Below are 25,194 nucleotides of genomic sequence, written 5' to 3'. Positions count from 1 at the left end.
TTTGCTACAGATCATGATAGCATCCGTGATAGCATCCGTAGCATACCTAGAGCCTCATTAATGTGTTTCATTAAGGAGAATGACCACTGGTTATTATTATTATTTTTTAATGTTCATCTTTAAATGCAGGGCTATTCTTAGACAGGGTCTATGGAAATTCTTTCTTTTGGTACCTCTAACGATAGAGGTATTCAGTAGCTTTGGGACATCATTAGGAAGAACTTGAACCAAAAGCTCATCAAACATTTCCATATGACTAGGGTTTTATGGTAGGAGCTGTGGCCATTCCTTTCTCCAAGCTTATTTTTAACTGTACTACTTTCTGCAAGGATCCTTCCATCTTCAGGATGGCCAGACAGATGGATCCTGAATCCCAGCCAAGTCTTCAACTGACTGTGGGGAGAAAAGGAGAGCATTGGTTTTGTAGGAATCATTAACTTTACCTTATTTTTATATTTTGTCATGGCTCTGGGTGTGTTATCTGGCAAATCTCTTTTCAATAGACAATATTGTATTCATAAGCTCTTATTATTTGCAAGGTGTCCTTTTAAGACTTTTACCCGTAGCATACCGTTTGATGGTCACAGTACCTTCATTCACAGTTGACAGATGGGAAAACTGAGGCACAAAGTGGTTAGATGACTTTGCCAAGGTCACACAGCTGATAAATGGCACGGCTGGGATTCGAAGCCAGGCAGTAATGCTCTAGTGGTTTGAACACTATTTGATACTAGCTTTTGTATGTATTACACACAAATGTTATGGACTCAATCGTATCATTTTTAGGAGTTGAGCCTTAAAGCGCTCACCAATAATTTTATCCTAAAGAGGATCAACTAATGCTCAGAGGTTTTGCCCCTGCTTTCCCATTTTTGACTTTTTATGTCTGGTAAATAGACTATTAAGAGCCCATAGAGGCCTCGTATCATTAAGTTCCAGGGTTGGGGAGGGGAAGGGGAGGATTCTACGAGCATGGGGACGCTTCTGAGCGCTTCCTGCAGCCACCGCCTTCTTTTGCCTTCTTGCTTTCTTGCCTTCGGTGGCACACAAAGGCCGGCAGTGACCACTTAATCAATAAATAATTACTGAGTGCGTAATTTGGGCCCGGTAAGGAGCATGAGCCAGAGAACCTTCTACCCTCAGGAGTCTTACAGTCTGTGGGGGCTGGCACCATGCTTTGCGATCCACCGTTGTGTCCACCATGCCTGAGCACCTCACGTGTGACAAGCCCTGAAGAAGTATTATTGGAATTTGGGGGTTGATTAGGTGACTGTTGATAGCATTCTGATTACGTTATTACTAATATTCACTGGGTTGTTTTCTGCTTATCAAAACAATGTTTCATTAGCTTTATGGATCATTTGTTTTACTTTATGCATGCCGAGGTACAAAAAAATATTGTTTGGTTGGTTTTCTTCTCATTATTTTGCCCTGGTGAGATGGAGGGAATAATAGATCAAGTTTCAGGAGATCTTCATTTTGGTCCTGATTATGCTATTCTAACTATGAGACCTTGGGCAAGTTATTGAACCTCTCTGAGCCTCAGTTTTCTACTCTGCAAAATGGGAATTAGAATAACTGCCCTGTGATCTCATAAGGTTGTGTGGAGGGTCAAACGGCATAATAGCTTCGGTGACAATAGATGAAAGGCATTATTCTTCTCAGCTTCACCCACCAGCGCTTTCCCATTATATACTCTCTGTTCACTTAGCCCATCTTCATGTTGCTTCTTTTTCAAACTTTGAAAAGGAGTTCATGAGAACATCTGTTAGACAAACACTGAAAAGAGAAAAGAGAAAGAAGACCCTTTTTGGTGACTCATGACATCCCCGTTTGACTCTGAAAGCCATGACAGCAGACACTGTGGTTGTTCATTTTGCTTTGTTTTGTTCAGCACATGGTAGACCCTCTATATTACTTTGCTGAATGAATAAGCATAACTCCTGATGTCCAGTATTAGCTCATGGAATCAAGTAGCTATTCTGCTGTGCGCGGGAGCAGAGGCAACAGTCAGATGCCGGAGGGTCTATCATTTCAACTACTCTCTTTTCATGTCATTACAGAAGCCAGAATGGAGGCAGGGAAGTGATTAAGGCAAAATAAATTTGAAGTTGCAATAGCTAAAGCATGTCTGAATTACAGTTGTTCTGCCTGTATGAAGAAATGTCATCTGGTGGATGACACCAGGGAAGTGAGGGGAGGACCAGCTAATCAGCGACCTGCTCTCATCTCCTTTCAAAAAAAAGCACTCACACCCCACCTGACCCCACCCCAGTGGACTCAACCATTCACTGCCTGCCTCAAGTTAAAAATAAGCCACTCATCTTTATTGTTAAGAAATTAATCAGCCTGGGCAGAACATGGCTTTTCAAGGACAGAAGCATGCTCAAATGAGTATTTTTGGAAACGGGCACAGAGACGCATCTATGGTGTTCTGTCCACGCTTACCCTTGACTTCTGCCATACAAGCTGTGGGAGGTAACACGCAGTGGTTACAGGGTTTCTCCCCTACTTACGAATAGAGTCCTGAGAAAGCATCCTCGGTCATGTGCAGAATGCCCTCTCCTCTGGCCTGGTTTCTGGGTGACCAGGTATGAACAGGTGGTTCCTGAGTCCCCTCTAAGATGTGTGCCAGGGGCTAGGGATGAAATGTGGACCCGAACTGCGTTCCCTCCGTGGTCAGATGGGGCCACTCGCTGTTGGAAGATGGACTAAAGCAGAGGTAAAAGAAATATTTAGAATGAACCGGCTTGGAACCTGCTTGGAAGTTAATGATGCTCAGTGTGAGGGGCCAGGGGCTAAGGTCAAGAGCAGCATTGTGTCCCCAGGCAGCTTTTGAGGTTACTCATCTCCGAATGAGATGGATGCTTGGCAGGGCTTTCTGAGGATTTTCTGAAAATTGCTGTAACATCAACCTCAATAAAGTAAAAGGTTTTCAGATATTTACCTGGACTAAGGGAAAACATTTTCAAAGCTTCTGGGAGATTCTTAGGTGGAAAAACCGTAATGTCATTTTAATCTAGTATTTGTCAGAAATGGAACAATGTCGCAAAACACCTCAACACAACTTTGGAAGTCCCTAACAGTGCCTAAAAGGATTTCCTGATTTACAAAGAAATGCATTAAAACGATAAGACAGATATGGTCACCTAGAGAAATATAAGCCTTGCCTTTCTCCTAAGGATGAGGCTAGGCTTTGCATATCCCTTCTTAAAAGAAGATCTACACCTTCTGCTGTACGGGTTCTTTCCCAGCGACTCACTCCTTAATCCTGTTCAACTTCTCTTTGCTCCTCCTTTTTGTAACTGCTCTTTTGAAGGTCATGGAACCCGCAATCTGGAAACCAAAGTGATTGCTTCGTCTTCAGCTTCCCCAGACTTTTACATGGCATGGATGCCAGCGACCACTCTTCCTTGCCTGAAACCCACTCCCCTTGCCTCTGTGAGGAGGTTTTTCTCCTGATTCTTCTCCTTATCTATCCCCACCCCTTTCTCACTTTTCAAGCCTGCCGTCACTTACTGTATGAGTCGACTCAGTCAGCTCAGGTAACCAAGTACCAGAGCCAGTGGCTTAAACAACAAAAGTTTACTTCTCAAAGTGCTAGAGGCTGAGAAGTCCAAGGTCAAGGTGCCAGTTGATTCATTTCCTGGTGAGGACTCTCCTCCTGCCTGTAGACAACTGTCTTCTTGCTGTGTTGTTGCATGACCTCTTTGTACCTGTGTGGGGAGAGAGAGGGAGGGAGACAGACAGACAGAGATACTGAGATCTTTTCCTTTTCTCCTGAGACCAACAACCCTATAGGACTAGGGCCCACCCTTATAACCTCAGTTTCCCTTAATTACTCCCTAAAGCAGTGGTCCCCAACCTTTTTGGTACCAGGGACCGGTTTTGCGGAAGACAGATTTTCCACGTGTGGGGTTGGGGAGGATGGTTCAGGCGGTAATGGGAGCGATGGGGAGCGGCAGATGAATCTTCATTGGCTCGCCCGCTGCTCACCTCCTGCTGTGAGGCCCGGTTCCTAACAGGCCATGGACCGGTACCGGTCTGCGGCCCAGAGGTTGGGGACCCGTGCCCTAAAGGCTCCATGTCCAAGTACAAAGTAGGGTTTGATGCTTCAATATATGAATTGGTGGTGTGGGGGAGAGACACAATTCAGTCCATAGCATTCACTTCTTGCAGAACCCTGTTGGTGGCTACTGAGGTGGTCTTCCAGATGTATAACCCTCTCACTCTTAGCTGAGCTGCTTGGAAATTTTGTTAAAGTGCATATCTATTGATCACACTCTGCTGTTTCAACAGCATGCCTCACCCCTGGCTTTTCCTCCTCACTGGCAGCGGATTGACATCTTGGAAAGGTGCATGACAATATGGCCTCTCCCCCACCCCATGTGTCACTCTCGACTCCTGTAGTTTTCTAAACACTGTTCCCCGAGCTCTCGTTCCTCCATACCTTTGCTCAAGATTTTCCCTCAGCCTGGAATGCACCCCCCCTGCCCGCCACTGCCCCTCCTCTAAACGCAGGCTGCTTCCTCACCATCTATTCTCCAGTACTGCCTACTCCAGAATCCCTGCCTGACTCCTCGCTCCAGCTGGAGCCCTGTCTCCTCTGAGTCCCCAGCACTGCCTGCTCACCTTTTCTGCCACCCACTTCCCTCTCCCTCCATCCGGGACCTGTGTGTCCCTGTGACATCATAATCCTGGTGCCCCTCCTCTGCCACCTGCTCAGAAGCGGGTCTTTCTGTCCAACTCAGAATCAGTCATCTAAGCGACATCATGGTAGTTTGCACAGAGCAGATTCTCAATACATAACTTTAAAGGAGAAATCTACAAACTTCTATGTAATGCTCAAAAATTAAAATATTATCTCTGTCTTGTAAATTCATCCCCAATCTTTTCATGGTGAGTTAGGTCAAGAGTGCCCTTAAAGGATGAAATTACAGAAGAAAATGGTTTAATCCTCATAGAGCTTTTAAATAAATTATTCACACCTGAAATGGTAACCAGCAGTCTTTCATTATCCACTATAAAAATATTTCAGTGATTGATCTGACAATGCTCAGGTTAAAAAAAATTTCCAAGTTAGTTTTGGATAACAGCATGTGGTTTCCTCTGTAAAGGTACTTCTGAGGCCATAGATTGGCTGGGCTTCCACTGTGCCCCACTGCCATCGCCGGGCTTTATGTTCTGTTGTTATTAACGTTTGGCTCCTGGTGGTGATGTGGCAGAGTTCAGCCCGTTAGATTCCTGAGGTTTGATTGATGATTTATAAATTACCATTTATTATTAAAAAGAATAAAGAAAAGGAAGAAAATAGCCCAGGCAGCCAAACAATTCAGTTCCCTAGACATTTATTGAGTGCCTGTTGTATCCTGGGTATTGAGATAGAGGTGTGTGTGTCGGGGGTGGGTATGCGTAATATAATCTTTGTTACTCTCACAGACATAAAAACCAAACTTATGGTTACCAAAGGGGAAAGGAGGGGAGATAAATTAGGAGTTTGGGATTAACAGATACACACTACTTTATATAAAATAGATAAACAACAAGGACCTACTGTATAACACAAGGAACTATATTCAATATCTTATAATAACCTATAATAGAAAAGGATCTGAAAAAGAATATGTATATATAACTGAATCATGTTGCTCCACACCTGAAACTAACACAATATTGTAAATCAGCTATGCTTCAATTTAAAAAAATCTAAAAAATATCCTTGCTATTGAGAAGCTATAGAGGAGGGTCATAATCGATCATCATGGACAATCAAACAGTGTACCATAAGACATTGTATAGAGCAAAAGAAAAGAGAGGAATGCATGAGTATGCTTTAAGAGTTTGCAGATTAACAGAACACAGATATATATGTACATTCTAAAGATGATTTATAGAAACAGATAAGTATTCATGCAAATAACTAATCCAACTGTCCTCAAACATGACTCCTAAGAATTCAGGGCTGTGGAGCCTGGGAAACTACATTATCATTTAAGCAAAAAAGCATGACCATTCAGAAAATGGGAGACTTGAAGGTTCAGCTTGGCTCTCTTAGGCAGCCCTAAGGCTAGTCCTATGGAGGCTTTCCCTCTCTATGGGTTTCCACAAGTCACGCTGAGTAGCTGTATTCTGGGGGGTAAATCCTCCTATCTTATTACTTCAGAAGAAGCCCAGCGCTCCTGAACTCTCTTCTCAGATTGATTGGTTTACCTCATTTGGAACAACACTCTGTATTCCTTCTTATTTCAAGGAGACTTATGTGTCATGGAGTAGGCTAGGACCAAGGCAGATTTTTGATTTCCTCTTTCCTTCAGGAAGTTCTAGTGAGTCTCCGCTAGGTATCAGGTACTATGCTGGGCTCTAGAGATACAGTGTGAACAAGATAGATTCCCCCCCAGCATTTACAGAGTTAATTGTGAAGAAGGCAATTAAACAACTACAGTATAGCAAGATAAGGACTATGATGGAGAAATACAGCTTGATGGGGAATTTATCTTAGAGTTAAAATTTTTTAATAACCTATTTGTTGCCTGGCTGAGCACTAGAAAGTGATGTGGGGAAGGGTCGCAGAGAGATATGACAAGGATTAAACTGACACAGGAGCTACAAAGGGACTATCGCTGGACTTGCTTGGTCTTGGTTAGGCACCTAAAATATAGCTAGCTGTATGTTACAGAACCCTGCTTTTAAAGGAAGTCCTGATATATCCATCTTTAGCATTTATATGTGTGCTTTTATGTAAGGGGGCAATCTGCCACCTTTTAAATCTAGGTTTCTGTTGAGTCGTTTGGAATTTGGAAGGTATTTTCTCAGAGAAACCTCATAAATTATGACCAGGTCCCCAGGCTAACCGAAAAGGTTATTATATGCATGATGCACTTGAGATAAAGTACTGGGTTTCTGCTTTGAGAGATCTTAGAAACTGTTTATGTTACCGTGGGAAAATGTTCAGTATTCCAAGTTGGAAAATAAGCAAGGAAGCTTTCCCTCTGTAGCCTTGATGGGGAGAACAAGATTTTCTTTTCCCTATCTGCCTCCTTCCTGAACAATGAAGAATTCCCCCAGGTCCAGGTCCCTGGGATGTAAGATGGGGGCTCCAGTGGAGGTAGGGGCTAGCAGGGGGTCAGAGGGGTGTGTGCAAAGTTGTTGATGGTTGATGAAGATTCACAGTACATTTTAAGTGCTTTACATGTATCATTTCATTGAATCCTTACAACACACCCATGAGATGCTACCTTTGCTCTGAAATGCTGGTGTGGGCCAGGGCTCAGACCTTGGACCTCTTCTCTCACTAAACCCCCTCATCCAGTCCCATGATTTCAAGTATCGCTTATGATATCGCCCTCCTCCCTGAACTGTGGACTCAGCACCAACTGTTCATCACTTAGACGAATAGTAGGAATCTTCAACTTAACCTGTCCTAAACTGCACTTTTGATTTTCTCTCTTCAAACCTGCCCTTCCCATAGCATTCTCCATCTTTGTCAATGGCAACTTCCCGCTTCTAGGTGCTCAGACCAAAACCTCAGCATTATCCTTGAATCCTCCCCTACTCCATATCCAATCCTTCAACAAGATGCTGCTAGTACATTAAAAATATCCAGAATCCTATTGCTTTTCACTATTCCACCTGCCACCTCTCTGGTCTCCATCACTATCACCTCCTGCCTGAATTGCTGCCAATAGTTTCCTAATTGGTCCCCTCCTTCTCTCCTTGCACTTTTGGTCTATTCCCCAAATAGCAGCCAGAGAAAAGTCAGTTTATGAAACTCTATTCAAAATCCTCCAGCGGCTTACCATCTCAGAGTAAAAAGTGGAGTCTTCTCCGTAGCCTGTAAGGCGCTCTACGTCCTGGCCTCCTGCTTTCCCTCGGAGCTCATTTCTTCCCACCCTCCCTTCCCATCATACTTCAGCCGCTGTCGGGCTTTTTTTCCTGCCAGTCTCTTTACCTGGTAAGTGCTTCCCCCGATAGCTACATGACTCACCCCCTCCTTTTTTTTTTTCTATAACAGACATATTTCTGACATTCCTATCTGAAATATACAGAATAACAAATGCCCTGTCCTGCAGTCCCACTACACAGATTTTTTTTAAAAAATTATTATTTATTTATTTTTGGCTGTGTTGGGTCTTCGTTTCTGTGCGAGGGCTTTCTCTAGTTGCGGCAAGCGGGGGCCATTCTTCATCGCGGTGCGCGGGCCTCTCACTGTCGCGGCCTCTCTTGTTGCGGAGCACAGGCTCCAGACGCGCAGGCTCAGCAGTTGTGGCTCACGGGCCCAGCTGCTCCGCGGCATGTGAGATCTTCCCAGACCAGGGCTCGAACCCGTGTCCCCTGCATTAGCAGGCAGACTCTCAACCACTGCGCCACCAGGGAAGTCCCACAGATTTTAATAGACTGGCAGATACTCTGCATGATGGCTGTGCCGGCTGGTGCACAGGGATGACAGCTCCATCAGGCGGGGCACAAAGACTGAACTGTGTGTGCTGCACCAGACCTCACCCTCCTCGCATCAAAGCCAAGGGCAGACCATGCTGATGTGGTCAATTACACCTGCTTTCCTTTCCCCTCCTGTTACGCACTTCCCAGGTCCTTTTTTCATATCCATACACCTATTACAGTTTTTAATGTTTCATATTTGGGATTTGAAGTAATTTTACATTCTAGATGAAAAGGCCATTGAGATTCTGTTCGGAAGAAGGAAAAAAATTTTAAGAAATGTAGAAAATAGAGAAGATGAAAAAGGAAGTGATCTGGTGGAGAGAAGGAAAAAAGAGAATTGTCTAAGATTTATGTAACAAATATTTTTGAGCATCTGCTATGTGACACACACTGTCATCTGAAAGGTAGAACGAGGTAGCTATATAAAGAGACAAATAGCGACAGTCTGTCAAAAAGACAAGCTAACCTAAAATACTGTTTTTCATCTTTCACACTGCCCCATTCCTGGTACTGAATCAAGCTTTAGGAATCCAGTCGTAAACACTGGTCTTTGACATCTTAATAAGAAGCTTCTATTTTGTTGGCTGTTTTTTCCAGTTAAACATATGGAGTGGTGCTGGGATTGGTTGGACAAGCGGGAAGGGGAAGGGGCCCTAGTTTTCTCCTCTGACGTAAAGAGCTTCCAGTGTCATGTTGGATGGACATTGGGCAGGCCTCTTGCACTGTTCCGGCTGTGCTTGTCAGGAGCCTGCCGCCTGCAGCGGTGAAGCTGCCATCTTGATTATCATGGTGTCCGCCATGATGGTTCCGTTCATTAAAGTTACAAGCGTTTCCATCTGCTCTTTTGGTCAAGTAGAGGAATGATATACATACATCTTCCTCCCACTTCATTTCAAGCACGGTCTTTGGAGTAAGGCAGTATCGAGACCAGGAAAGGTTGTCATCAGTTCTTAAAAGGTCAGTTAGCGATTAAGCTCACTTGGCCGCTACTACTTGACTCCTCCACTGGCTTGGTTTCCCTCCCTCAGCCCCCTGGAGGTGTTCCCCAAGTCTCTCTCCCTCAGCCCCCTGGAGGTGTTCCCCAAGTCTCTCTCCCTCAGCCCCCTGGAGGTGTTCCCCAAGTCTCTCTCCCTCGGCCCCCTGGAGGTGTTCCCCAAGTCTCTCTCCCTCGGCCCTCTGGAGGTGTTCCCCAAGTCTCTCTCCCTCAGCCCCCTGGAGGTGTTCCCCAAGTCTCTCTCCCTCAGCCCCCTGGAGGTGTTCCCCAAGTCTCTCTCCCTCAGCCCCCTGGAGGTGTTCCCCAAGTCTCTCTCCCTCAGCCCCCTGGAGGTGTTCCCCAAGTCTCTCTCCCTCAGCCCTCTGGAGGTCTTCCTCAGAAACCTTCCTACCAACCAGGTTCTATCCTCGTGGGCCTGGCCCCTGATCAGTTGTTGGAAGACGGAGAGATGAGGTAAGTTGGCCCTTCCAAGCAACTGATCCCAATTGCAGCCAGCCAGGAAGGACTTTAATAAAGGTTTCAGCTTGTTTTTTTTGAAGCTAGAATCTGGGTCAGCTCTTTCTGGTAAACAACACATGGCACCAGAAGTGAGGAACTAATTAGGGATCATCCGGAATTGTGACTTTCTGACAATGTGGAGCAAAACTGCTCAGCCTGGGTCAGCTTCTCAGGCGGGGGCCTTGGCTGAGCAGGCTGCGGGCAGGCAGCTCCGTCTAGAGAGGAGGAGGTGTGCTCTAGTTTCCAAGGCACACGTCCAATCCGCATTTGCTCCTCTAGGGACCTAACAGATACTGTGATTGTAAGCTTGAAGGAGGGAGAGACGGAGAGAGAGGGAGGAAGAGAGAGAAGAATGCAGGGAGAAAGGAAGGAAGGGAGGGAGAGAAAGAAAGCATCTTCAGCCAAAGCATATAAAAAGAAGGGAAGGATTTAAAAAGTGACTTGAAGCCATCAGGGCAGTGACTTACTTTCAGATCAAGAGTGAACTGGTGGGGCTTCCCTGGTGGCGCAGTGGTTGAGAATCTGCCTGCTAATGCAGGGGACACGGGTTCGAGCCCTGGTCTGGGAAGATCCCGCCTGCCGCGGAGCAACTAGGCCCGTGAGCCACAACTACTGAGCCTGCGCATCTGGAGCCTGTGCTCCGCAACAAGAGAGGCCGCGATAGTGAAGAGGCCCACGCACCGCGATGAAGAGTGGCCCCCGCTCGCCGCAACTAGAGAAAGCCCTCGCACAGAAACGAAGACCCAACACAGCCAAAAATAAATATAAAAATAAATAAATAAATAGAATTTATAAAGCACAGAGACAGCAGACAAAAATAGAGAAAAGCTACTAAAAAATAAATGTAATAAATAAATAATAAAAAAAAAAGGAGGGTAGTTATGTATGTTCATATGTGATGACTGTTTAAAAAAAAAAAGAGTGAACTGGTGAATTGCACCAGCAATGAAAAGGGAGGGTGAGAACCCTCATCCTTCTGGATTTAACAAAGCAGGAGACCAAGGAAAGTCTGAGACTCAGGAAGTTACTCAGTTGAGAAAGTGGTAATGAAGGATGAACAGGGCTCTGCAACATCTATTAGGAGAGAGAGAGAGAGGGACAGAGAGAGAGAGAATGAGAATGAGAGAGAATAGCAGTGGCTCTGGGTAGAGGTAGTGATGTTACATTGCTTTCGTCTTGCCAGTGCCATGGGCCAGGAGCCGTGCTGGGTGCAGGCTATTACAGGCAGAAGCAAGGATGCTCACCATATGGGAGGAGATGCAAAAACATCAGTAAGTGGGTTCGCTTTGCCAAATGTTGTCAATAACAACACATGTGTAGACCGGAAGCAGAAAGGAGACGCTAGGTGGCCCTCCCTGGGTGGAGGGTGCTTTACCGGTGGTGGGGGGGTCAGTGGGGGGAGGGGCCTTCCTGGGAAGGACCCCAGAGCCTCTGGTTAAGCACTTGATGGCATTTTTATCCAAGTTGGAAAATGGCACTCAAAGGAAAGAGAATGGCAAGTAAAACTTAAGTCTCAAGCAGGGAACATGGGTTAGGAAGCCAGGTTCATGGGCTGAGAAACTGAAGGAAAGTTCTTAGTCTTGGTCCCGAAGTTATGTCAAACCCCACGCCTACCACAAAATATGCCTTTCTTGGAATGTAAACAGTTATCTGAGAACAGACGAAGAGATAAAGGTGGGATGACCGTGAGATTAACAAGCGCCAGTCAGCGTCAGCGTCAGCAAATGCTAACATCTCCTGAGCTGCAGGACTCTGGACCAATTGGGGCCCGTGATAATCTCATTTGAGCCTCTCCATCATCCTGATTTGTAGCTTTGGAAACTGAAGCTCTGTAAGTGAAACTAACTTGCCTAAAATCACCAAGGAAAATGGAAAATGATGGTGGAAAGAGGATTCAGACCTAGGCTCCAGGCCTCCGCTGCCAGCCCAGTCTTCCCCCCATGGTCACCCAGCACTGGGACTGGATTGCTGGCATTAGAATCTGGGTTTTGTCTGTCTTTAGAGTTCCTTCAATCCATATAACAACCCTATGAAGTCAGTACCAGGATGGCCCCCGTGTTGCATACACTGCCCAGAGATGTTCAGTAGCATGTCCAAGGTCACACAGCTAGGAATTGCTGGTGCCAGACCCAACAGACCAACTCCAAAGTCTACACTTCGCTCGCTGCCTCTCTAGGTGTGAAAAGACTGATGACCCTAGGAAAGAGGGGACGAGATCCTATGTCACGTGAAAGAACTAAGATGGCCAATACTAATAATAGTTACATTTATTGAGCACTGCCTGTGTGTCCCATTGTCCTAAATGCCCTATTGTGTTAGCTGTTAAATCCTCAAAACAGTACTCTAAGGCGTAAACACTCCTGTTATCCCTGCTTCAGAGGTGATGACCCTGAACACAGAGAGATTAAGTAACTTGCCCAAAGACAGCAAGTATTCTGGGGAGCTGAGAGTCGAAGGCAGGACTCCTGAAATCCATTCAATTCCAGAAATGCCAGAGGTTACCTTCTAGGGGTAAGATCTTATTTAACAGCGACAGGGGTTATCCAGATGGAGGACACAGGGCCCCTGCCCTCAACAGGAAGAGGAGGATAAGAATAAGAAAAGTACAAGGAGAGTCTTGATGAAAAATTAATCAGTTGCTCTAAGAAAGAAGTGGAAAATTTTATTCGAGCTGAATTTGAGAATTATAACCTGGGAAGAGCATCACAGAAAGCTCTGAGAACCGTTCCGCCCATTCGAAGTCAAGGAACAGTTCTATAAGTTTTTGAGACAGAGGGCTGTACATCACATGATGTATTATTGACCGTTTACATCATCCAGGTCTAAGCGTCATGGTGGTGGGTCATGTGACCCCTTATAAGCTCAAGAAGGAATGTTATCTTTTAAGGAGTTGTCTTGCTGATGCTAGGAGAACGTTGGTCTTTATGGCTGAGCACGTATTCCTGCCAATGGGGAGGTTTGGTCGATGCCAAGTGCAGATACACCGCGCACGGTGCGGGGAGAGGGGAGACCAAAGGGCAGAGAAGAATTTTTTATGTTTCAGTGTTTCTTGTATTGCCATGAAATACGAATTCTATTTCACAAGAGGCACAGCAAAGTAAGTGTTGTGAGAGGTCAGACACAGGGTGATTGGGGTTAGAGAGGGGTGATGTCTTCTTGTGCAGGTGGGGCTCAGAGTGGGGCGTGAAGGTGGTGGTCCCAGGTGTGGCTTTCAGGATGAGCAAGATGTCGATAGGAGGGGCTGGGGACCAACACAAAGGCTTAGAAGCGAGGAAAGCTTGAGTCAGTGGGTCAGGACCACACAGCTGTCCATACGTTTGATATAGATAAAGCCCTCAGAACAAAGGAAGCCCTTCATAATTGCTGTTGCTGCTGTTGTTATTATTATTGTCCTTATTGACAGTTATGGAGGCTGATCCTGAGACTTAGGACTCTTTTCTCACACTGACAAGAGAGTGAGATACGTGAGAGTGAGATACATCTGGACAGGAAGACTGTCATCTTCCTGTGGGTGTCCAGGTTTGCTGGGTGGAAGAACTCTTTTTGTTGAACTTACTAGATCTTAGGGAGTTACGGAAGATTTTTAATGTGGAAGTAACCTGAACATTTAGCTGTATTTGAGAAAAAAGGTCGCATAGGCTATGCTGGGTACTGAGATAGGGCTATTTATCTTTCTCTTCCTAGTTCCTTTATATATTTGCATTAAAAAGACCTTACAGTCGAGCTGATCATTATCTGCGAATCTTATTAGAGAGGGTGTCACCAGCCTTCTTGGCCTCCTAATGAGTTCTGAGCAGCTCTCCGCAAACCACCTGTCCTCTGGCAGCTTTCCAGTCTGGCTTTCCTTTCTTAATAGAATATCTGAATAACCCAGACGCTTCTTGGCTGGATTTCCCTCAGAGGCGCAGCCTCTCTTACTCTCTGCCCCTTCGCCCCAGCCCCCTAAGTCCCCTCTGACAGCAGAAGGGGAAAGATGACATCTTAACTTTGGCTACCATAGCAACCCTCACCTGCCTTGCTGCTCCCTTTAAAAGTGTCATCTTCCGGTGAAGTTATTTTGCATATAATTTACTTGGCTCCTCTGGAGACTTGGGGCTTTCTTTTAAGCTTCTTCTTACAGCCATGATGAGAGGGTGGACTTCTGCCTACTTCCTGGGCTCAGAATACCCCTTCCACAGTGGTGCAGGCATGGGTCTTGAAACAGAGTTGCTCATTCCCCTTTCCGTCTTTTTGTTCTTAAGAAAAAGAAAAAGGCAGTCAGAAATGGTGAATCTGTGACATTATACATTTTTAGATTGAGTTCCACTGAAATTAACCTATCATATTTCTAGACTACCACCCAGTTATGAAGACCGTGCTTGATTTCTTCACTTGGTCCCAGGGAACCTCTGTCCATCCCTCTCCATTCTGTGCCCCAGGGGCTGACTCATATATTCCGCATCCCAGCTCCCTTGCCCTCTGGTTCCCAGTTGGGTTTGGCCAGTGCAAGGTGCCAGCAGATCAGAAAAAGAGAGCAAGGTGGGGATATTAACTCCCCTGGCACCCTCTCTGTGGTGGCACTGAGGATGGGCTGTATCCCTCAACCTGAGTGGGGGCCTTTTCCACTCAGCCCTCTGTGTTCCAGTTCTGGAAACCTCTCCCCTCTTCTCATCTCTTCTGGTCTAGGGGTGGTGCTAGCCCAGGCTTTTGCATTCTCTTTTGTGGTTTCCCTAGAGCCTGCCCACACCTTTGTCAACAGTTCCGTTATTAAACTCTTTTCAAATTCTCCGACTTGAGCATGCCATCTGTTTCCTGCTGGGACCTTGACTAATACAATGACTGAAGCTCTTCTCTTTTGGGTGAGGGCTCCAATAGTTCTTGTTTGTTTTGTTGAATAAAGCTCTGGTTGATTGTAGGTTATTCTTTGTAGACACAGATTTTCCGATCTTTAAGAACAACCTTCTCACCTTCATACCCTTCATAAAAGGTGATGTTTCCTCTCTCTGACTCTCTACCCTTGCAGGAAGCCTGTTTGGAACCCATTTTCTGGATGTTGTCAGTTAGGGCTGTGGAAGTGGACTACAAAGGCCCTACCTGTCCCATCTGACCCTGCGTAGATGTGAGGGTCTTCCTTCCCTTTTTATTTTGTCAGTTGGAAGAATATACAGGATTTGCAAATCTTCCAGGGAGACCATGGGCATTAAAACCCTACAGGTGGAAAGATGTTGTGATGGGTGAGTTTATAGTCCTGGATTCTGCTGTAGAATCCAGTACAAAAGGAGATGGTGGCAACAGCGTCCTTTTTTTTTTTTAACTTCATAAAAATGTATAAGAAGCTGCTTCCTTGGGGAACTGAATTAATTGAATTATTGTTCTGTGGGAGCTTCCAGTGGAACAGTGGTCCCAGAAGATGTCCTGAAGGGAGCTATGAGCAAGGAATGTGGATAATTTCTTTTGAAAAACCACAAGTTGAACACTGCGTCGTCCTGGTTCTTTCAAGACTGATCCCAAATGGTATCAAGAATAGCAGGAGGTTCACACAGCTCGGCGGGTGTGAAAATTCTGTGGCTGAATTAAATAGGCTCCATTATATTTCAAAAAGAGCTCTAATGGGTTTCTCTGGAGCACAGCCTAAGAATATCATGTCTCTCCTTTGTATCCCAGGATGGCTGGGATGGTTTGATGTTGCTAATATTATACTTCAATCTCCCTATAAGTTGGACAAAATGAGGAAGAGGCCTGGCTTATCCCGAAGAGGGTCTAGCTAGGCGACAAAAGGACCTCATCCATAAGGCCAGACCAAAACTGGAAGCTGATATGATTTAATTGTAAAATGATTATCATTATTCACATAAATTTTTTTCTAATCAGCTTATTTTGCCCCAGGTATCGTTGAAGAATCATTTAATTTTAGAGCTAAAGGGGTTTTAAACACTGTAAAACTTATAAGTTGAGGTTTCTATTCTTTAAAAAAAATTGCATTGGATTTATTTACCCTTATATTCAATTTAAAAATAGCTATAGGCATTTCTTTCTACTACTTATTAATGCAACATTGCATTCTTACTTTTGATCATTAATATTCAAGCTGACATGGTCACCTTTAACTTCTTCCAAACTAACACATCTCCCCTAATCCATTTACTTGTTTTTCAATGAAAACTGAATTTAAAGTCAGAAGGAATTATTCCTTATCACTTCCATTTATCCTATTTCCTTATTTATCCTCCTCAGCTGGCTATAACATGGAATCAAGGCACACTTTTTCCTATTTGTTGCCCTTGTTGCAAAAAGTTTTACATTCTTGTTCTTAATTTAAAAAGCAGATGAGTCGCATCTTAAATATTCTTTTGTCTAAGGAAAAATAAACTCAAACTTAAGTTGCTTTTGGAGTATGTCCTACTCAGTTTTCTTCCTCTGTAGATCATTATTTCCTATGTTTAAAAATTCTTGCTTTCTAGTTTGAATAACCTGGAAGACAAAAAATATAGGCAGGTTTGTTAAGAGCATCAGATAAAAGTTTCAACCCTGGAGAAAGCTTTTGTTAAAGGTTATATATAAGTTCCCCTTTCTTGAGTACCTTTAAGCCCAGAGATAAACAGATGTCTCTTTTCTTGTGTATTTTCTTCCAGTCATGGAAAGATAAAAGTATCAAGGTGAGAAGGGACCTTAAAAATAAATGTCAGCCAGCCATCTCCCTGGTCCTTGGATTCCCTCGGTGACATCCCACAAGATCGATATCACCTGCTCTGTGGAGCTTATTCATTGGCTGTCACTGGGACAAGTTGCTCACTTAGACACGAGGCAAGACATTTCTGTTTTAACCCGAATTGTTAAAAGATCCATGGCTCCTTTTATTAAACTGAATTCTTTTTCCCTGGTTGACTTCTGCTTTCTTAGTGCCACACACGAAAAATATTTCCTCTTTCAGAGTTTGAAGGCAACTGTGATTTCACTCAAGAATTCTTGCCTGTGCTTCCCTATGCTATGTCTACCCATGCCCCTGTTTCTTAGATGACATGACTTTTGACCCCTCAATAAGACGGATAGTTTCCTTAGGAAGAAATTCCAGTTTTTCTGTCCTAGGTGGTACTCAGAGTCAGCCGTGTTAGTTTCTGCACGTTCAGGGGACTCAAGATTATCATCACACCACCCCTTCCAAGGTGCCATTTGCCTTTTTCATAGATCACACATCACACTATTAATGGGGTGATTTTACTTGACAGTGAAACTAGTATGAACATCTCCATGGATACTTACAATTTTATTTTTCCTGCCGTGGCTTTCTGCTGCTCTCATGGGCTTATTTGTGATTTCCCTCTCCTTCTATATCTAGTTTAAGATTTTTCTAGATCAGAACTCCCGTGGGCGAAATGCATGGCTCCCCATTCTCATGAGCTACACCCCATTCCTAGAAAGGTCGTATTTTTTAGGATTCTGCAATTCAGAAATCTAAATCTCATGCATATTCTTAACACTGTGACGATAATGGTATCCGACAGAATCAGATGTCTCTTTGAGTTCCCTTTCCCTGGATTTGTACCATATCAAAAAAAATGTTTGTTAGGAGTGAAAAGTGGGAGTTTTGGAAAGATTAATTCCTTGTGTAGAAACCCAGTAATGTCTAGATCATCTCATTTTACTGAGGGGGAGAGAATATATTCACTTACGCCGCAAATATTTATTCAGTTGCTACTTCTTTGACGCTGGGCAGGCATCTTTAAGTGTCAAGTGGCTAGTCTTCGTGGTGGGAACCATACTGTGTTCATTTTAGGTCTTTTAATGTTTATTTAATAAGTTCTGTCGGGTTTTCTGAGGATCTTGGATGAAATCATTTTCACATTATAGCAAAGTAATGAAACAGTTGAAAAGCTTCCTCTCTCCAGGCTTCCTCTTCCTTTAAAAGGAGTCCGATTCAATCATTTATATTCTCATTGCCACCTACTTTGTAATATTTAAATAAACAGTTATTTTTGCTCTTGGTGGTGTTGGGGGAGGGGCAACGTTTTTTGTTTTTTTATTTTTAATGACTCGCTTTTGCCTTATAAATAACTTTCCTTTCTATTGGCTCTCCAACCAGACCCATACCAAATATTCAGGGGCATCCCCTACTTGTGTCTCATTTTAGTGACATGGGCTTACATCATGGACATTCACTGAAGTCTGAAACTTGTTTACAGCCTTATTAGTGGTAGATGGCAACCACCTCTGTAGTGCCAGGTTCCTCTGATCTTGACAAGCCTGTACATAGTAATAAGTGGATTTAATTCACGTATTATTTTGGAGCCTTCAAAAGACATTCACTTGCTTCCTCTCGCTTGATATTCGCAGTAGACAAGGCTGCAGTCTTTCTCCATTTTGCTAACATGGAAACCACAGCTCAGAAAACATGCAACTTACAGAAGGACCAGAACCCAAGTAGGCCCCTGGGGCTCTTTCCAATATTTCACATAGATGTCTCTTCTCTGCATCTCAAGAAAGTTTGAGGTTCTCCCAGGGGAGACTTTATATTTTAAAAGTGGATGGTGGATTTTCTTTTCCAGATGAAGGTAACGATGGAAATATATACTTTCTAAATGTCAAACAACAGAAGAATAGTTAAATAAATTATGACAGATCTATACACTGGGATTCTATGTGGCTATTAAAATTAATGTTTCAAAGAATATGTAATGATACAGGGAACTGCTCTTGGCTGTATCAGTGTGGGATATTAAACAGCAAGCTCCCAATTTTGTTTCAGAATTATGCATGAAAAAAAAGCGCTGGAACTAAATATACCAGAATATTAACGGAGTTTTCTGGATAGCAGGATTATGGTTTTCTTTTCTTTTTTTATACCTTTCTGATTTTTCCAGTTTTTTCTTCAGTGAACTCATATAATCAAAAAAACATACATGTTATCTTGGCTATACTCCACAAATTTTTAATTTTAGCTAAAGTAATCCTTTGGATGGTTCTTGTTATCTTTCATTTTTAAAATTACATCTGACATGAGTGGGTTAATTTTTATTATTAGTGTATACATTTGAAATAAATAACATATTTTTAGTGTATATATTTTAAGTCGATCATTGTAACTCATTTGCTGGTCTGTTTTTTCCTGACAGTGACCCCTTTTTATATAATTCATTAACTCAGTCAAACATTTTGAGGGCTTTCTAGATGTACCAGGCTGAAGATACCTTGAATAAAGGCAGCTCAGTCTCTGCTCTCAAGAAATACCATTCTGGTTGGAGATACAGTAGTCGCAGCGTAGAATGAACTGTGCGAGGGCTAGGCAGGTACTCAGGGGCTGCAAAGAAAGGATGCTAAATTCATGGGTCCTGGGGGAGGTCAGGGAACCCTCCTGGAAGAGTTGCCTTTTGACCTCAAAGCAGCTGTTCTCTTTTGGATGACCAACCTCAGATTTAGAAATAATGACAACATAAGTAAATCTTCTTAAGCTATGTAGGCAGTTGTTGCTGGAATTCTTTTAATCTTCAGCATTTCCCTTTCTGTCTGTTTATTTGGGTTTACTAAAGGTTAGTGGTTATACCAAAGCATAATAGTCTTGCTCTGAGATGATCCTAATGATGTGCTTTTATAGTGTTTCCGAGTACATATCCTTTTACGAGTGATTAACACTGATTTTGATCACTTTTTTTCATCCCTGTTTCATTCCTCTGCCTCTTCCTACTTAGCTGAGGGAGGCAGATAGGGTTTTTTGTTCCTGTTTTACAAACATAAACGGAGTCATAGAATGATCAATAGATTTCTCCAAATTATGAGGTGAGTCAGCAGTGGAACTGGGAAGAGAAACCAGGGTTTCTTTGTTCAACGCTCTGACTTCTAAAGTATTTCTCCATGTAAGTAGAATAAGTTGTTTGCCAAAAATGCATTCACCTTTTAAATCTTTACTGAAAGTAATGAGCTTAAAATAAAGTCTTACAAAGGTAATCGTATTGTTACAGCTTAGAACAGAAGTTAAGGCTATTTGGGTAGATTAAAATGAGTCCTGAGTGAGGCTTAATATTTGGTCTATTTAATTAATTTGTTCAGCAATGGATTTTAATTCTCATTGAAAAAAAGAATAATTGAAACAGTCTCAGACCCATTTAAGAACATTATGGGATCCATTCTGATTAATTTAAAAAATATTAACTAAGAAGGACAGGATTAAAAATGAAATCAAAATTGACAATATCTGTATTTTATGATACTGGATGATTGTAACTTTATTATCAAAAGGTTTTTGTGTAATCCACTGATGAAAATACAGTGGACCCTTGAACAACATGGGTTTGAACTGTGCAGGTCCACCTATACACAGAATTTTTTCACTGAGTACGTTCTACAGGATCTGAGGTTGGTTGAATCCGCAGATGTGGAACCCTATATAAGGAGGGCTGACTCTAAAGTTAATACTTGAATTTTCAACTGTGTGGTCTCTTGGTGCCCCTGACCCCCACGTTGTTCAAGGGTTACCTGTAAAAGTATCTTAATGTTCTTAGTAATTATTTTTACTACTAAAATAATTAGTACTCTAATAATAATGTGATAGTCATTATGCATATTATGCTAGAATATCTGAAGCAACAGTGTAAAAGAATATGAAGGGAAATAAATACTTCTAAGTATTTCATTGAAGTTTTTTCTTCTAATTAAAAATATTCATAGGGAATTCCTCCAGTGGTTAGGACTCTGCACTTTCACTGCCAAGGGCCTGGGTTCAGTCCCTGGTCAGGAAACTAAGATCTCACAAGCTGCGCAGCGTGGCCAAAAAATAATAATAAAAAAATTTTTGAAGAATAAAGAATAAAAATGTTCATATATTTTGGATTCATTATGGAAAAAAATAAAGCTTAAACCATGTACCATATTTTAATTTAAAATATGTATTTTTTTGATTTAAATACAGAAAATGTTGCATTAATTGGAGTTTTGAGAACTTTAGAATACAGGAATGGTTCTATTATATTTTATATAGAATGACATTTTTATTTTCCACAATTGTAGTGATCTGATTTTTGAGTTATTATTTCAGATTCTTTAATTTTTGGCTCCTGTTCCCAACCAGGCCTAAGATTTTATGTGTAATGCATCATTTATATTGCCGTCAAATACTGTTTATCAGGATGCCATTTAGGCTTTGTTTCTAGGAAAAATGAAAGAACAAACTCATCACAATACTGCATTCAGCGTTCAAGAGAGATATAAGTAGAAACCCATACTTGTCAGGGGATCTAGAATTTATGTCTTACCTAAACTTGATGAGGGCAGAGTGACACTTTGTGGTACTGCCTTTCTGTCTTTTACCCTGAGGTTCTGCATTGCTGGGATTGGGGGAAACAGAGGATGATCCAGCAGCCACATGGTAATTGCCAGGCAGTCTTATCTGGGTACCCGTGGGCAAGGTATTTCACCTTCTGGGACTTTGATCACTGATCTTTGAACAGAATAGTATGATCGACATGAAAATAGACACAAAGGAAAAATATAGACATTGACTGTTGTTGAAGTATGCAGGAAGGCTGATGAAATCTACTGAATTATGTACCAGTATCAAAAATTGGAAAAAAGTCTCCAACTGGCTGCAGTTGGGTAGAATTTTGAATGTAAGGGGTGGTGAAATAATAGAATCATGGAACACAGGTAGATGAGATTAATACTGGAAAGCTTCACAATGGGGACTCTGAGGGTGGGGCATCTGTATACCATGGATCAGCCAAGATAGTACTGATTTTTTAAGATCCAGAGTTCACAAATTAGAGTAATTACCCCAGGCAGAAGAGGGTGTGTGTGTGTGTGTGTGTGTGTGTGTGTCTGTGTGTCTGTGTGTGTCTGTGTGTCCTCATTTGGATAGATGACTAACTATTAGAGTTACCCTAATCAGGATTCAGGTGGTGATGATGAAATAGGTTGTACTTCCTTAAATATAGACTTGCAGTAATTTTGATCTGCTTCATTTCCGTGGTATAGGAGAGCAGACTTTCGTGCCAAACTCCCTGAGTTTGAATCCTAGTCCTGCCATTTTGTCATGGACCCTGTCAAAGTTACTTAATTGCTTTGTTCCTTAGTTTTTCCCCTCTGTAAAATGGGGATAATATTGGTACCAACCACACAGATGGAGATTCGATAGGTCAGTTAAGGCACTCAAATCATTTAGAATCATTCCTGGAACTCAAGAAGTGATAAGCATTAGCAGTAATGGTTGTGGTATTATATAATTCATCATGTAACTTATCAAAGCACTTTCCTATCTGCATTTTTGTCTGAATCCATTTGATTCTCTTAAGGAAGCAAGGCTCAGAGAACTTATGTAACTTTCCAAGGTTCCCAGTCTAGTGAACACTGAACAGCTAGGCTGGAGCCCCTGGCCTCCAACTCCAGTCCTGCTCAAGTGGGGTTTTTTTTTTTTTGCCCATAGCTGGGACTGGATTCTTGCCCAGAAGCAGAGCTGTGTGGGAAGTTGTAACTCAGAGATCAAGGGGAAAATGTGAACTTGCTGGGTCTTCCCCCTTCTAATAGCCCCTGCTTCTCTTCCTAATCATCCTCCCCTCTCTGCCCCGGACATTCCAGAACTGCGACCTTCAAACCAAGCTTTAAGGAATCGAATCCTACTCTAACATGCATCCGTCTCTGTATCCTCAGGAATGAGGGGAGACTCTTATTTCATTGGGATGAGGAGCCTGGGGCAGCAGGGGCACATCCCCGAAGATGGAGGACTCTTCCTGCTCTGCTGCATAGACAGAGACTGGGCTGTGACTCAGTGTTTCACGGAGGAGGCCTTTCAAGCAATCACAGACTTCACGGACCTCCCGAACTCACTGTTTGCATGCAACGTCCACCAGTCGGTATTTGAAGGGGATGAGAGCAAGGTAAGAAGCCTTTCTGCTCCTGAAACAGGGGGAGATGTGGCATTATCCCCCAAATATTTCCATTGCTTCTTTGTGGTTAATGTTTGGAAGTTTTTGAAAATGTTTACTTGGCACTCTTCCTGGCATGCATAGCAAGAGCAGAAAAGGCTGTTCTATTATCAGTTGACATTGGAGGTACACACAACAAGGTTGTATGGGAGACTGTGTTGAATCAGATCTCGATGTCTGCCACTCAGAGGACTGTCTAACAATGGTGTTGGGAATAGTGATTGCAGGGGATACCCCTTGGGCTAGGAAGCAGATGTTGTTAAAAAAAAAAAAGTTTTATTTTCCCCTATTCTGCCCAAAACTTAATTGGCCTTTCCCTGCGCAGCACAAGCTCTCTTTCCCCCTTACTCTTCCTGCAGTTTGATGACTGTTCTAACAATAGTTTCTTAAATTGGGCCCCAAGTCCTGCAGCACTTATTAGAAAGGTAAATTGGTTGGCCATATGAGACTTGCTTTGCTCAAGTGGGTAGAATTGTTTTGGGTGTGTTGTAAGAATTTGCGTGAAAATGCTTAACTCCTTGATTTGAAATAATTAGGGAATGAGGTTGTCTATGTACAAGCATTTTCCAGAATATGAAGCTTCCATTTTAAGAGTCAGCTTGATTTAGTGGAAGCATTCTTGGCCATCAGAGTAAATAATCCTTTTGGAGGTCTTTCGAAAGTTTACTTCGGATTTCTCTGACCTTTTAACAGCAGAGTCTAAATGGATCAAACCTTCCCTTGTGCATGTGGATTTCTAATTGTAAAGTCCATCACTAGGCTGTGTTGTAAAACATGGCCAACAGTTTTTGGGGGAAAGAGCCTTTTTTTTTCTACATTAAAGTATGGCTTTGTGTGAGATTAAGAGTAGGATTTATGATCGCTGTTTCACAGACTTGGACTGTTTTTGCCAACTGCTGAAGTCCAAACTCTGTTGCCTGAACACAATTACTGGAAGTCTTTGTTCTGAATTTTATTGGTTTTGTAAGCAATCGTGATAGCCCAGAGGATTAGGAATTATTTCAAGCCATATAAAGATAGTTTTATAATAGTATAATTTTGGAGTTGAACAGTTGAAATGATGGGCTAAAAATAACTTGAAGTCCAAGGAATTATATGTGATTAGAACCTCCAGAGCTATCATCAGCAGACTATCTGGAGTGAAAAAATGACACATAGCCTTTTTGAAAGAAACTGGGAATTTTGCTCTTGGATTATAACCAGGTTATAACACAGATTATGATTTATTCAGAGCAAGTCATTTCCCCTGAAATCTACCTGATGTTAACTATGAAACAAAGTTCCATGTTTTCTTGTTCTCTCATCTGTTTAAATATCAACAATTAGAAGGATTTTCCTTAGAGTTTTTTTTTACTTTAACATCTTTATTGGAGTATAATTGTTTTACAGTGGTGTGTTAGTTTCTGCTGTATAACAAAGTGAATCAGCTATACATATCCATATATCCCCATATCTCCTCCCTCTTGCATCTCCCTCCTACCCTCCCTATCCCACCCCTCTAGGGGGTCACAAAGCACCAAGCTGATCTCCCTGTGCTATGCGGCGGCTTCCAACCAGCTATCTATTTTACATTAGGTAGTATATATAAGTCCATGCCACTGTCTCACTTCGTCCCAGCTTACCCTTCCCCCCGCCATGTCCTCAAGTCTATTCTCTACATCTGTGTCTTCATTCCTGTCCTGCCCCTAGGTTCTTCAGTACCATTTTATTTTTTTTAAGATTCCATATCTATGTGTTAGCATACAGTATTTGTTTTTCTCTTTCTGACTTACTTCACTCTGTATGACAGACTCTAGGTCCATCCACCTCACTACAAATAACTCAATTTCGTTTCTTTTTATGGCTGAGTAATATTCCATTGTATATATGTGCTACATCTTCTTTATCCATTCATCTGTTGATGGACACTTAGGTTGCTTCCATGTCCTGGCTATTGTAAATAGAGCTGCAGTTAACATTGTGGTACATGACTCTTTTTGAATTATGGTTTTCTCAGCGTATATGCTCAGTAGTGGGATTGTTGGGTCATATGGTAGTTCTATTTTTAGTTTTTTAAGGACCCTCCCTACTGTTCTCCAGAATGGCTGTATCAATTTACATTCCCACCAACAGTGCAAGAGGGTTCCCTTTTCTCCACACTCTCTCCAGCATTTATTGTTTGTAGATTTTTTGATGATGGCCATCGTGACTGGTGTGAGGTGATACCTCATTGTAGTTTTGATTTGCATTTCTCTAATGATTAGTGATGTTAAGCATCCTTTCATGTGTTTGTTAGCTATCTGTAGTCTTCTTTGGAGAAATGTCTATTTAGGTCTTCTGCCCATTTTTCGATTGGGTTGTTTGTTTTTTTTGATATTGAGCTACATGAGCTGCTTG

General features: G+C 42.6%; 1 protein-coding gene across 1 annotated transcript in view; it reads left to right on the top strand.

The window, feature by feature from the left end:
- The window catches only part of RCAN2 (regulator of calcineurin 2), a 256,980-nt gene that overhangs the window by 15,667 nt on the left and 216,119 nt on the right, over nucleotides 1-25,194 (top strand). Inside the window, exon 2 of the mRNA XM_068558289.1 lies at nucleotides 22,544-22,770. Coding sequence (XP_068414390.1) covers nucleotides 22,546-22,770 — 225 coding nt within the window. The 5' untranslated portion in view covers nucleotides 22,544-22,545. The remainder of the gene's footprint in view (nucleotides 1-22,543; nucleotides 22,771-25,194) is intronic.

The sequence above is a fragment of the Eschrichtius robustus genome, chromosome 12 (genome assembly GCF_028021215.1).
Source record: "Eschrichtius robustus isolate mEscRob2 chromosome 12, mEscRob2.pri, whole genome shotgun sequence".
In the NCBI taxonomy this organism is placed as follows: domain Eukaryota; kingdom Metazoa; phylum Chordata; class Mammalia; order Artiodactyla; family Eschrichtiidae; genus Eschrichtius; species Eschrichtius robustus.
The sequence above is the reverse complement of the archived record's forward strand: the minus strand, read 5'-3'. Positions and strand labels throughout refer to the sequence as shown.